We start from the raw sequence: 13,971 nt of genomic DNA, 5'->3' as shown, positions 1-13,971 counted from the left end.
GAATAGTTAAGGAATTCATACATATGTGGTAACCCAATTAGAAAAAGTAAATGGGTAATAATCACAAAATTCAGGAAAGTAGTTATCTCTTAAGAGTGGTAGGATCATGATGAAGCCTACAGATGATTTCATGGTATTGGTAGTGTTCTGATACCCAAGTTCAGTGGTGAATTCAACCTTCATTTACTATTCTGCTTCATCACTTATATGTATAGTACATGTATTAATTTCAATGTGTCAAATTACTGCAAAATAAATTTTTTTAAACATAAATGGGCTGACTAGGGACATATAACAAATAAAAATTACCACACTCACAAAATTGATTACACAAATAGGTAACATACTCACTGGATCGATTTCGACATCAGCAACTTCAATAGATCCACCAATCCTAAGGTCTATGACATTTGCACGGTGAATAGCAACCTTATTGAGAAGAAATAAAAAACACTTTAGAAACCACTTAAAACATACTCACACACTGCTGAAGTACTACCTGGCATTTATGTAACATTTTATAATTTAAATAATCATAACATATTATAAATGTCACAAGATTTATTCTAGCAGTTGTCATCACACTTCTTATGCAGAATTGATATTCCTAAGAGGAGTGAATGTTCACCTCTTACAAATCTCCACCCTGAATGGGACCAGGCGACAGCTTGTGAATTTGACTGCAGAGTTCTACCCACTTGACGAGACATTACTGCCTCAAACTTTCTGTAACCCTTTTGTATTTACCTAATTTCAATCGATTATTCAAAATTAAAACAAACAGAAAACTAAGTGCAAACATACTTCTTCCCATAGAAAGATACTAATTTCCACAATGACCATAATAATAATGAGAAAAGCTAAAAATTGCCGAGTATATGGGCCAAGTATAGCACTAAATACATTATCTCCTGTTTAATCCTCAGTATTCTGTGAGGTCACTACTGTCAAACCCTAATTTCCAAGTGAGGAAAACTGAGGCTTAGAGAGGCCTTTTTCTTGAGATCACAAAACTTGAAAGCAGCAGCAGCTAAACTTGAACCAAGGACTTCCTAAGCGCTCAATTTCTTCGAAGAAAAACCATAACCCATTCACCACCCTAGTCCACTGCTCCCTTGACCTTTTCATCTTTAGAGACTTAAACTATACCCTGGACAATGTCACCCCTCACAAATGCAAGACCCCTGAAGTCATACATTCATCTATCCCTCTTGCTCACAACCTTCACTCATCTCTGCTTTCTCACTCATTTTCAGAGACAGTAGTTCCTGGATGTCACACGTCACAGGGACTTTCAAGTCTCTGGTGTGTGATGTTTTCCTGATCAGCCCCAATTCGCCTGTCTCCACTTTCTCCTTTATTCAACTTCTTCCAAAGTTTATCATTCCAATTTCTCACTTATCAATATATTCGGCCCACTTAGCCTCATTTTGATCTTCACAGGGGTAATAGAAATAATCTCTATCATCTCTAAAATTAATCCTTAGCCTTCAGACCAATATGCACATGCAATGGCCTCTTTACCAGACATCTCTACATGGAGATCCAAAACGTACCTCAGACTCACAATTTCCCTCTAAAATCTGCTACTTATCCTCTGATCTCTTTCTCACTGAATGTTGCCACCACCAATCTCACTTTTGAATGACCTATTTTATTTATATGTGACCCCGTTTCAATCACCAAGCCACATATATGCATCTCTTAAATTTGACTAGAATTTGTTTAGAATCCTACTTCCTAAAAGAGAACACCATCTTCTTTTGCCCAGACATCTTCACCTGACTACTAACTCCGCACTCAATCTTGCTGGCCCCAGTTTACTGCTTGCTCTATAACCAAAGTGATCTTTGAAAAATAAAAATCTTGTGAAATCCTCATGCTTAAAAATCCTAGCTCTTAAGATGAAGTTCAGACTTCCTAACGTTGTTGACAAGAACCTGTATGACCTAAGACTTACACAGGTCTCTAAATACACCTTTCCTCACTCTCATCCATGTAATCGATAAACTAGTCATGCTAAACTTTTATTATCCATGCAGTCTATAGTCTAGTCATGCTACGAGCATTTAAGGAAGCACAAATGGAATGTGTCAGGCATAGGGGCAAAGAGATAGCTCCCTTAAATACTCTTTCCTCCTCTCCTCCTCCACCCCACTATCATCTCTTTCATCTGGTTGATTCTTTTTTGTTTGTTTGTTTGAAGATTGGCCCTGAGCTAACATCTGTTGCCAGTCTTCCTCTTTTTTTGTTTTGCTTCCCAAAGCCCCAACACATAGTTGTATATCCTGCTTGCAAGTCATTCTAGTTCATCCATGTGGGATGCTGCCACAGCATGGCTTGATGAATGGTGTGTAGGTCTGAGCCTGGGATCAGAACCAGTGAACCTCAGGCCACCAAAGCAGAGTGCACAAACTTAACCACTCGGCCACAGGGCCTGCCTGCATCTGGCTGATTCTTAACTTCAGGTGTCTTTTCGATCTATCTTCCCCTAGGACACTGTTCCTGACCCTTTAAGCTTGGATTGCAAACCTCTCCTGTGTACTCCCTTAGGCTGCTGCACTTCTCCATCACAGTATTTACTGCACTATATTCTAATTTTCTTTTGAATTGTTTGTATCCTCCACCAGATTGTAAGCTCTTTGAGATCAAGGACCCTGGTTATAATGTTCAATTTTGCATCCCTAGCATCTACAACAGAAACTAACACATAATGTGTGCCCAATAAATGTGTGTTAAATGGACGAATAAGTGAATCTCACTATGTTATACTGTTAAAAAGGTAAGCTTTGTAAAAACAGCATAATCCTCTAAAATACAGTGGAAATTAATATTTTAGTAAAATATATATTATGGTGGCCATGTTTTTTATTTTTTCTAGAATATTACGTTTAAAAATTCTGCCCAAATTTCAGACCATACACCACAATACATAATCAGACCATATACCACAATACATAATTCATAAACACCTTTCAATACATATTTCTTTATAAAAGTAAGATACAATAATTAGGTTGTTTGTTTTGGGGCCAGCAAATCAGTATTTATCACATTAAGCTAAATAGTATTTAAGAATTAATTGTTATGGGAAATGGAAGGATAAAATGAGGGATAAATCTAAAGCTACTCATTTTGATCTGACGACAGTGTAGATATTATTTCTTAATGTGAGTAAATGCACACAGTTGATCATCAGATTGGAGATCAAGAATATTCCATTCCTTGAGTTTAAAATAAATAAAATTTATCACAGACAAGTCTTACATGTTTTATTTATTCTGTTTAATGGACACTTAGAGAAGCCTCTAAAATCAAGGTAATATCTTTTCATTTACTAAATTTCCAGAACATAAAATAGCAAAACATTTTATGTGGGTTATAAAATCATATAGAATTTGCCTACAGTTCATATAGTCATTAAAGCTATTTAGAATTAGCATTCCAAAACTGATTAATTTTTCCTAAGGTATCTAATTAAATAAAGTATCTAATTAATGCCATGAAAAAAGCCATCCTTTGCTCTGTGAAGGCTTATCACAACTTAGAGATGCCAAATATCATTCTAATTTCACACGAAAAATGCCTCATATTGATTACAGGAATTCATTTCAACTTAGTCAAAATTTCCATTATCTAATTTCACCAAAAATATTTTCTACAGATCCTCTTGCCAAGTTCTGCCAACCATTTCTACAACAGATGATACAGGTAAGGTTGCTTATCGTATAGATCTTTAAAAACTGCATTTTTTTTTTAGCGCTAACTCAATTGCTAGAAAAATAACAGAAATCTTAAAAATACTCTTTGGTATCATAACATTAAAATCCAATCCCATTAGAAGAAATCATTAAAACATGCTTTCTAAGAATAAACATGGATACAACATTTTACTACTATAAATATCTTCAATGACTAAGCAAATAACCACACAAACATATCTAAGGCGCAAACACACAAATATATAAACATACCTTTGCTCTTGTATCAAATTTTTCTGCCACGGTAGGTGTACAGGAGATATTGAGAACAGTCAGCCCTCCCAATGGAATTATACCTTGTGATGGAACAATATTAATGGTAGACAAAAGACTCTGGTCACAAACCTGTAATTGAAAATTTGCAGAAATGCTACATTATTCTTTAAAGGTATTGTTCCAAAACTTTCATAGGAAAGCTTCCAAACTACTACCTAGAGAGAGGACCCCCAGGCACAGGGCATAAGATGATTTTGTAATAGATTTTCAAACAACACATACACAAATAGTTTGAACTTCAACAAGGATTTGCACCCCTAACCCAGCAAACAGAACTTTCAGTAGTGGCATCTTCCAATTCAAACAGGATGATGAAATTTATCATCTGAAGTGTTTTCAAGACCTCACAAAATTTACAAAGATGAGATATATCTGTTAGAGAAGATGCCAAAATTCTAGATACTGCTTTGATAGCTTGCCTTTACCCTGATCCTAAAAACTGAAAGCAAAATTAGTGGGGAGGCAAGATGATAAAGTAACCTCCTCTTTTTTATTACTTCCTTGATATCCTAATGTCTAAGATCTCATTTTGACCTTTAGGAAAGTTATAAGTAACTTACCCAAGGATTTATGGTGTGGTCTGTCAGAGGTCAATTTAGGCCTATCTACCATACTTTAAGTCAGAATAATTTAAAGGGAAATGGGTTAAGATATTTTTGGGGATAAAGGAACAAATAGACTTCAGAACTAATTCTGAAGTAACAGTAGAAAAGAGTATCCGCATTTGTTTGTTTGGGCAGAAGACAACGTAGATATAAAGCTTGAATGAAAGATCTTAAATGCTAATCTCTATTGTCACTATTGGGGGATCTTAATATATTTTTCAGCAGAAAAACGCTGCTACCACTTTAAACAACCACCCCCCCTGCAATTTAAATCAGGAGCAACAACTATAAATGGAGCATCTTTAGAATGGTCTTGATCTAGGTCCCAACTGCTACCCTAACAGTCCTGATGACAGAGTGGAAATGAGGAGAAAAGGAAAAGCTCGTAATTAAATATGGAGTGTAACATCAACAATGCACATTTTTTAAAATGTTTTTTTCAAATCATCTGTCTTTTTTCAATAAAACAAAATAACAGACAGGAAGAAAAAAGGGGCAAGAGGAGAAGAAAGTCTCATATGAAATATCTAAAATCAGCATTAGTTTATAAAGGCTAAAGTATTAATGCCATAGTTTTCATGGCAAAAAATTAATTCAAATGATAATATGATTTGATTCAGATAAGATTCCAAGAGTCTACATTACCTTGAAATAAGCATGGTTTTGTCCTACATTGTGGAGAATGGCTTTCCTCCAAGTTGTTAAACCTTGAGGGCTATTATTAAAGAGTATTCTTGGCTCGAAAAATACGACCTTGGTGTGAGCAAACTAAGAAGAGGAAAGGGAAAATGCAATTAAAAGAATAGTAAACGTTTATTATCACCTACCAGATAACTCAAAATTTTTCAGTTCATGGAAATTTCTAATATGAAGTGTTAGATTTTATGACGTGCTTAAGAGGAAGGAAAATAGAATGGAATATTTAAAATGTACTCCTAAACTGAAGAAGGCAGGGGGAGTAAGATACTCTATAGAGGAAGTAAATCCACGACTGAGAATCATGTGTTACCATGTGCTATGCAAAAGGAAAGAGTTCAAGGGTCACGTAAGTATGGCAAAAAAATGTGTCAAATGAGACAGGCATGTTTCCACTAGAAGTCTTCTCATAGTGCTTAATATGCTGATAATGTACACTTTGCTTATCTGAGAACAGGGAGGTGGTTCACTGAGATCCACAGAATTACTTAGGCGTAGGAGTACCCTCATCCCACACAAATCACTTCACAGAACTAGCGCATCATAGAACACTTTTTGGAAATGTTGATATTATCCACCACTCCCATTTTACAGGAAAGCCAACAACAGCCAAGGGGGACCAGAACCCAAGTTTTCTAATTCCTCATTCAATGCTCTTTATACCAGACCCTATTGTCTTCATCTATGATATATTATTTCGTATTGTCTTAGGAGGTTTTTAACACATTCTTATAATTATTTGAAGAACGTGATTTGGGTAATTGGAACAATAAATTTTCAAACAAAGCTAACAGAAGAGAAAATGGTCAAGTAAGTCCTTCATAAATTAATGATAAACTGTAAATGAACATTTTAGTTAATCACTTCGTGTTCCTTCATCTTTACTTTCTTAACACTCCACAGTTTATTTAACTTTAAGAGCTTCAAAAATTTATTAAAAAATAATCTAATTCATTATTCTGATATCTCAGGGTTTTTTTTTTTTTTTGAGGAAGATTAGCCCTGAGCTAATATCTGCCAATCCTCCCCTTTGTGCTGAGGAAGACTGGCCCTGAGCTAACATCCATGCCCATCTTCCTCTACTTTATATGTGGGACGCCTGCCACAGCATGGCTTGCCACCAGAGCCATGTCCACACCCGGGATCCGAACCAGAGAACTACGGGCCACCAAAGTGGAACGTGCCCACTTAACTGCTGCGCCACCAGGCTGGCCCCTCAGAGTTTAATTCTTAACAGTCCTAGTGTAGGGAAAGCAGGAAGCAAATTTTATCAAAGGGTAACAGCAAAGGCTGTGGAGGCAGATCGATCTGGATATAAATTCCAACTAGAGCATTTTCTACATGTGTGAACTTGTATTAGTTAATTAACCAGTTTAATCTTCCATTTCCTCACCCATCAATTGAGTTATTAGAACACACCTTATAGAGTTTTTGTAAGGATTAAATTAGATAATACATCACCAGCATTTAGCATCGTGCTGACACACAGTAATTAATAAATGGTACCTGTTATTAATGCTAAGTCTACATTACTAAATTGCTCATCTTTTATCTGTTTAAAAAAATACACATGGGGTGTGTATGTGGGCAAATTTATATTGGTAAACTTGCCAAACACAGTTATGTAAATAACAGTTAAAGAACCGTGCTCATATGTTCGCCAAAAGAAAGTTACAAGAATGTTAACAGAAGCACTATTATATTAGCTAAAAATATGAAAGAATCCAAACCCCTATCAGCTGTGTAATGGAGAAATGATGGTATAGTCACACAATGCGATACTATTCAGGAATGAGAATAATCTAGTACTACGTACATCAGCATAGATGAACCCCACAAATAATGATGAACAAAAGAAGCCAGACACAAAAGAGAACATATGGTTTGATTACATTTATATAAAGTTCAAAACCAAAATTAACCTATGCTCTTAGAAGTAAGGATAGCGATGGCCCTGGGAGGGACATGTAGTGACCAGAAATGTGGCCTGGGGGGGGTGGTTCTTTTGTGATGCTAGCCATGTTCTGTTTCTTGATCTGGTTGATCTGGGTATGAGTTACAAAGGTGCTATCAGTCTGTAAAGATTGAGGGATACATAATTTATAACATGTGCACCTCTCTGTAGGTGTACTATACTGCACTTCAACAGAAAGTTTTAAAAAGAATAATAAGAGATTTAAACAGTGAAAGCACTAGGACCCAGCTTATTTCAAGCTTGGAACAGAGGAAAGAGCCTACTGATTTCTGACTGCCACTTGCCATCATTAAAGTGGATGAATCTGTCATCTCTTAAGGCCATAAGCTCCTTCTAGCTTAAATATCTAAGAGCATGATTACGGCCTAGAGATAGTGATGGGATTTAGTAAAACAGCATTTGGCTTGTGGTAAGTTACTAAGAACACTGGGAGAGAAATTTGGTACACAAGTAAAGTTGATTCTTGGTGATTAAGAGGTATAAAGTTAAAGCTAAAGCTTTCTGGGATCCACCACAGAAGGGAAGTCAAAATTACATATTGCAGCTTTCACTTTACTCACATATTCATTACAAGAAGTATATTCTAAAAAAGAAGAATTTTCCATATTTCCTTGCTTATGTAAATTACATGATCCATTTCATATTGAATTATTAATTACAACTAGAACACTAAAAATGCAATACAGTAAAGCAAAAATATAATTTTCTCTATTTTTCTTCGATGTCTATTAATGAAATAATTTAATTTCAAGTGGCTCCCATGGTATTACATATTTATAGAGGCTCTAACAACAATCTAGCATTCTTGGCACAAAAGTCTTAGACTTCTGAGTTAATTCTAAATGACACAACCCCTTTTTTAGCAAAGTCTTCATTTATGGCAAAGAAGTGGCTCCAAGAAGATGCTAAGATAATTTAGTTAACTACGTATTGCATGCAGAATCAGTCTTTACTAACATAGTATGTATACTCAACTATATACACTTATGTATTTCCAAACAATTTAGAGCCCTCAAAATAAAAATCATATTCAAGAGAAATCATTACATGTGCAACACATTTTAGTGTCTGCGTGTTTCCTTCATTGACGTGAAGAGTAAATTCCCCCTTTTCTGGAGCATTGAAACCCGGCTGCCATGTTACTTCACATTCCAATGAGGAGAATGGTTCAACAGTGCCTAAGAGGATTTAGAGAGAATACGACATTTACCACATTTTAATTATAGTTATTTTTTTAATATGCAAAATAAGAGCTGGCATAAAAATGTAATGACGTTATATAACAAATTATTTAAATTAAACTCAAAATACAGGGAAATGCTCCATGACAGATTATCAAATGAGTATAGACCTATAGACTCTGATTAAAATCTAAAATACATACCTTATTTCCCAGTTTTAATAGGCAGATCAAAATATTTGACAGAAAGTATGACAATATTTAGCAAAAAACAGAAATTTATCAATGAAGCAAAACACTCTAGGATTAGAGATGGCTTTACACATAGACAGTAGAAAATCATTGTGATCCCTGATTAAATGTCCCCTCCATATGTTTCCTAACACTCTAAAATACTAACATCAGATAACTCATTCAGTTTCAGAGGGAGGAATTACCATTACCAGAGGCTTTCTTTTTAAATGTTCACATCCCTAGAGACGTAACTTCTGATGTAGCTCTTAGTAATTAACACATTTATGTAATTCAAATGTTTTGAGAACCCAGGAGGTATCAGGCACATTGGTATGAGCTGCTTTATCTGTTTAAATTCATCATCTCCTTTGGAGCAAGAAAATAATACTCAGTGGAAAGAATGACTTGGAAGTTCTTGCTTTAGGAAGAGAGGATCGCCTGAGGTTCAAAAACACAGGACACTGAATGGAGAATGAGTGATCATCACAAACAAACTTTGCTTTGGGTCAGGTTGACTCTCACGTGACAGTAGTTTCCTCAATCTTAAAAACGATTGTGTCCACCTCCTACTTTTGCAGTGACTATGTAGGGAGATAACAGCACATGTAAAGGAATTAACAAAGCATGTGACGCCTAGAAAGCACCCAGTGTCACATATTATTAACATTCTGGAATGTCAATACTATGGTAGGCACAGTAATTTATAAAAAGAAGAAAACTGGACACAGAAGAGCTAACAGTCTAGTAGGGGGGTGCAGCAGGATTATATTTGTCTCTAAGTAACAAAAAGTCCTGTTACAGTGGGTTAGGTAGATAGGGGTTTATTTATCTTATGCAATCAGAAGTCCACAGATAGGTTATTCCAGGGTTGTCTTAACAGGCTGACAATGCCTTCAAGGAGCAATGCTTCTTCTAGCTGCCTACACTATCACTCCTTACCATGTGGCCTTCCTCAGTGTGGAAAGGTATCACGGCATAGTGGTAAAAAGAGCACAAATTCTAGCGTCAGATTCCCTGGTTCAAATTTCAGCACTGCCCCTTACTAGCTGAGACCTTGGACAATTTAGTTAACCTATGTTTTTTGTTTGTTTTGTGAGCGAGATTGGGCCTGAGCTAACATCTGTCGCCAATCTTCCTCTGTTTTTGCTCGAGGAAGATAGTTGCTGAGCTAACATCTGTGCCAATCTTCTTCTATTTTATGTGGGATGCCATCATGGTGTGGCATGATAAGCAGTGCTAGGTCCGTGCCCAGGATCCGAACCTGCGAACCCAGGGCCACTGAAGCAGAGTACACAAACTTAACCATTATGCCACTGGGCCAGCCCCAAGTTAACCTATGTTTAACACAGTTTCCTCATACATAAAATAGGGATAACAGCCAGAGAATCACTGTAGGGATTAAATAAGCTAATATATGTAGAAGTACTTCAAACAATGCCTAGCATCTAGAAGGGAGATGGAGCTAAAAGAAATTTCTGTCCACATCTCATTGGCAAGAAAGGCTGGCGAAAAGAGATTTCTACATAAAAACATTGTTTCCCCAAACAAAGTGAGGGTCCTGAAAGGAAGGGAAATGAATACCAGATATATCAGATATGGGCTTAGCAACATCTATCACAAAAGGAGATGGATATAAACAAATAATTGTAGATAACATAAGAAGTACACAATGGGAGCAGAAAAGAAGGTGGGGAGGGAGTCTAAATCAGCCCAAGAAAGCAGATGAAACTTCATTATAAGGAGATGGCATTTGACTTGTGACTGAAGGATGAGCAGGAACTCTGCAGGAAGACAAAGTCTGGGGGAAGTGTAAAAGTTAAGCGACAGTGCTGGAAGAGGGTGGTGTGTGGTAAAGACTGTGATGGAAAGTAACTTTGGCAAAGATTCAATGCTATATATATAAAGACACCCAAGCATGCTGAGAAGAGTTGAGAGTAGCACAAGGATCACAGACCCATGTTGAGGGGTCAGCAGCTTGAGGTGAATATTTTCCCTTCAATCAGCACGGCTATATATTTTTCTCCAAGAATATTATGCATATCAGAGGACAGGAGAAATCAGCTAGATGGATGGATTGAGCAAGGCTCGGATTGGCAGGGCAGGTACCACAAATGGCCAAGGAGTGAGAGAAATGAGAAAGATAGTGAGAGTGAACTGAATGAAGACAAGTTTGAGGATTGAGCGGACTCAAGGGTTCAGTAAGGTTAAAGACAACAAGAATGAAAACAACAAAAAAAAAACGAGCAGAAACATGAACAATACCTAATGAATAAGTCAAATTAGAAGTCAATTCTATCTTAGAAAACAATCCACTCTTACATTCAAACACAAATCCAAAATATATCAGGCCTCAGGGAGAAAGGATAATCACAACATAAAATTTAATTTAGAACTATTCATTTTAGTTTACAAAAATATACAGAGGGATACAATTAAATGTATTATTCAGGATGTAAAACTAATATAACAAAAGGGATATAAGAAAAATGACTTGATAAAGAGATTTATACCAAGAGGCAAAAACAAAACTAAGTAATTATTATATGAATATTCTGAACACGGAAAGGAAAATGGTATTAGAGAAATCTACACATATAAATTATGCATACTTTCCTCAATGCTATATTAAATAGATTTCAGCACTGTATCATTTGTGTTCTAAAAAAACCGAAAGTATTTAAAAGCTAATGGTATTACTCATATAAACACCCTATTTTGAACTAAATGTCTTTATGTTTTTGTGCTTTGATTAAAAAAATGGAAGAGGTGTTATGAGAAACCCAAAGAAAATAAAAGCAGATAGTAAAATCTCTCCTGTAAAAATAAAGTTCTAAAGACCATGAGAAGCATAACTGGTGTTCCAATTATAAGACTTGTAATTCCACTTCTCTTCTGACCAAGTAAGCATCGTCATGGCATTTCCATAGCAGCCACAAGGGGGAAGCCCAGCCCACTCAGCCCTGGTTAAGATGGAGAACCACAAGGAAAAGCACCCGCGCAGCGCACTGTGCCTTTCAGAGGCTTTTAATGCCGTGTCACGTGCTTGATCAGAAGTTACAGCTGGAATGCAGATAATATAACTATGGCTGTTGGATACCTGTTCAAAACAACTCGAGGTGGTTTATCTAGAATCTCGGAAATCTGCAGAAACATTTTTTCTTTCTTCTCTGATTATTCACTCAGCTTTTCTCTAGATTGGGACGGGACCCAGTATTACCAGTATTAACAACAAAAAAGAAGAGCTTGGTCACATGAATCTGCTAAATATTGATGGAAGTATACCTTGAATACTTTAATAAATTATAATCTGGGATTGTGCTAAATCAATCCAGGTTAATAAAAAGATGAAATATGCCTATATCAATGATCTCCAATGCTTATGATGGGACGGTCCTACTCTTCCACTTGTGAAATTTGTCAACATCTCCACCTATAGATCCACACTAAAATTAAGTGAATTTAAATTAATAGTTAAGTTCGTTTATAACACTCCCTGTTAGAGAAACTGGTAGAGTTATATAAAAATCATGATTTGGAAATGACTGATATAAGAAAATATAACTACGGCAAGATTTCTACAAACCAGGACTCTTCTATGATTAGAAGGATCATCTATTTAGATCCCAAATGAAGACTATGCCTAAATCAGAGATGAAGAGGGAGCGATGGGAAGGAAAGAAGAAAGTAAGGAAGGAAAGAGAGAGGGAAGGCAGCAGGGAGCAAGGAATTAATAATAGACATGGATGGCAAGAAGCACGACAGGCTGTTACTACTCTGAGGACACTTTCAGGACAAAAAAGAGTCCAAACAATTCTAGTAAATTTTCATAATCAAACAGCTGCCTACCCTTCACCCAGTCATTATAGGAGTTTCCCATATATTTAATCTTTATGAGAGATATTAGTCTCTCCATTTTACAGATAAGGAAACTAGTGCTTATACAGTACTTTTCTTAATATCACGAAGCTAGTGAGAAGCTAAGACAAGTTTTGAAATCAGGTCTATCTGACTCCAAAGTGTGTTTTATTTTCCATTCATGCAGAATTGCACTTTAGCTGGTTATCAAGCACTATACGAGTCACTGCAGATACAAACATCCAGATCTGGGGTCAGCCCCGTGGCCGAGTGGTTAAGTTCATGTGCTCTGCTTCAGTGGCCCAGGGTTTTGCTGGTTCAGATCCTGGGCGCAGACATGGCACCCCTCATCAGGCCACGTTGAGGCAGCATCCCACATGCCACAACTAGAAGGACCCACAACTAGGAATGTACAACTATGTACTGGGGGGATTTGGGGAGAAAAAGCAGGAAAAAAAAAGAAGATTGGCAACAGTTGTTAGCTCAGGTGCCAATCTTAAAAAAAAAAAGAAAAAACAGATCCAGATCTTTCCATCTAGCTGGAAAGGCATGACATGTCCAGAAAACAAAGATACTGTATTAATCATTCAACTTCTAAGTTGCCATTTTATTTCTTTAAATGATAGGTTGTGTCCTCATGAGGTCCTCACAGCACATCACAAAGATGTTTGCTGACTCTGACAGGCTACTAGGTAAGTGACAGTTTAGCAGTTACCAGGGCTCAGTTTTGTAACAGGTACATTATGTGGAATTATAGATTCCAGGGAATGGCAAAGTAAGGTTAAGAGGATAGTTAACAAATATAAGGAACCATCAAAAATAGTAAATTTGAGATTATTTTCTGTTAATTAAAAAAACTCCTTATTTAAAGGACAGTTTTAATTTCTTAGTGTTATTAATTGGATTTTATTACCTGTGTTAAATATTGACTATAAAGAATTCTTCGATCCTTCTAAAAGAATTCACAATCTAACAAAATATAAGTCATTCTGAATCATATCTTATTATCATTATCAAACTAAAACTAAACAAAAAATAGTTTTTATCAGTCTCTATGATAGTTAATTTTATTTGTCAACTTGGCTAGGCTATGACCCAGTTGGTTGGTCAAACATTAGTCTAGATGCTGCTGTGAAGGTATTTTTTAGATGTGATTAACATTTAAATCGGTAGACTTTGAGTAAAGTAGATTACCTTCCGCAATGTGGGAGGGCCTCGTCCAATCAGTTGAAAGCCTTAAGAGAAAAACTGAGGTTGCTCTGGATTCAAGACTGCAACGTCAATTCTTCCCTGGGTCTCTAGCCAGCCAGTCTGCCAACCTGCCCTGCATATTCCAATTTCAAGCTTGCCAGCCCACATAATCGTATGAGCTGGTTCCTTAAAATCTCT

At 36.3% G+C, this 13,971-nt stretch overlaps 1 protein-coding gene across 2 annotated transcripts in view; it reads right to left on the bottom strand.

Moving 5' to 3' along the window:
• Positions 1 to 13,971, bottom strand: part of CFAP47 (cilia and flagella associated protein 47) — a 423,199-nt gene that overhangs the window by 358,758 nt on the left and 50,470 nt on the right. For both annotated transcript variants that reach the window (XM_070502678.1, XM_070502679.1), the window contains exons 16-19: positions 8,361 to 8,491; positions 5,288 to 5,410; positions 3,975 to 4,106; positions 352 to 429 (exon numbers count right to left, since the gene is read on the bottom strand). In XM_070502678.1, the coding sequence (XP_070358779.1) occupies positions 352 to 429; positions 3,975 to 4,106; positions 5,288 to 5,410; positions 8,361 to 8,491 (464 nt within the window). The remainder of the gene's footprint in view (positions 1 to 351; positions 430 to 3,974; positions 4,107 to 5,287; positions 5,411 to 8,360; positions 8,492 to 13,971) is intronic.

This window comes from Equus asinus, chromosome X, assembly GCF_041296235.1.
Source record: "Equus asinus isolate D_3611 breed Donkey chromosome X, EquAss-T2T_v2, whole genome shotgun sequence".
Taxonomy (NCBI): Eukaryota; Metazoa; Chordata; class Mammalia; order Perissodactyla; family Equidae; genus Equus; species Equus asinus.
Note: the sequence above shows the minus strand (reverse complement) of the source record. Positions and strands in the feature narration are given on the sequence as shown.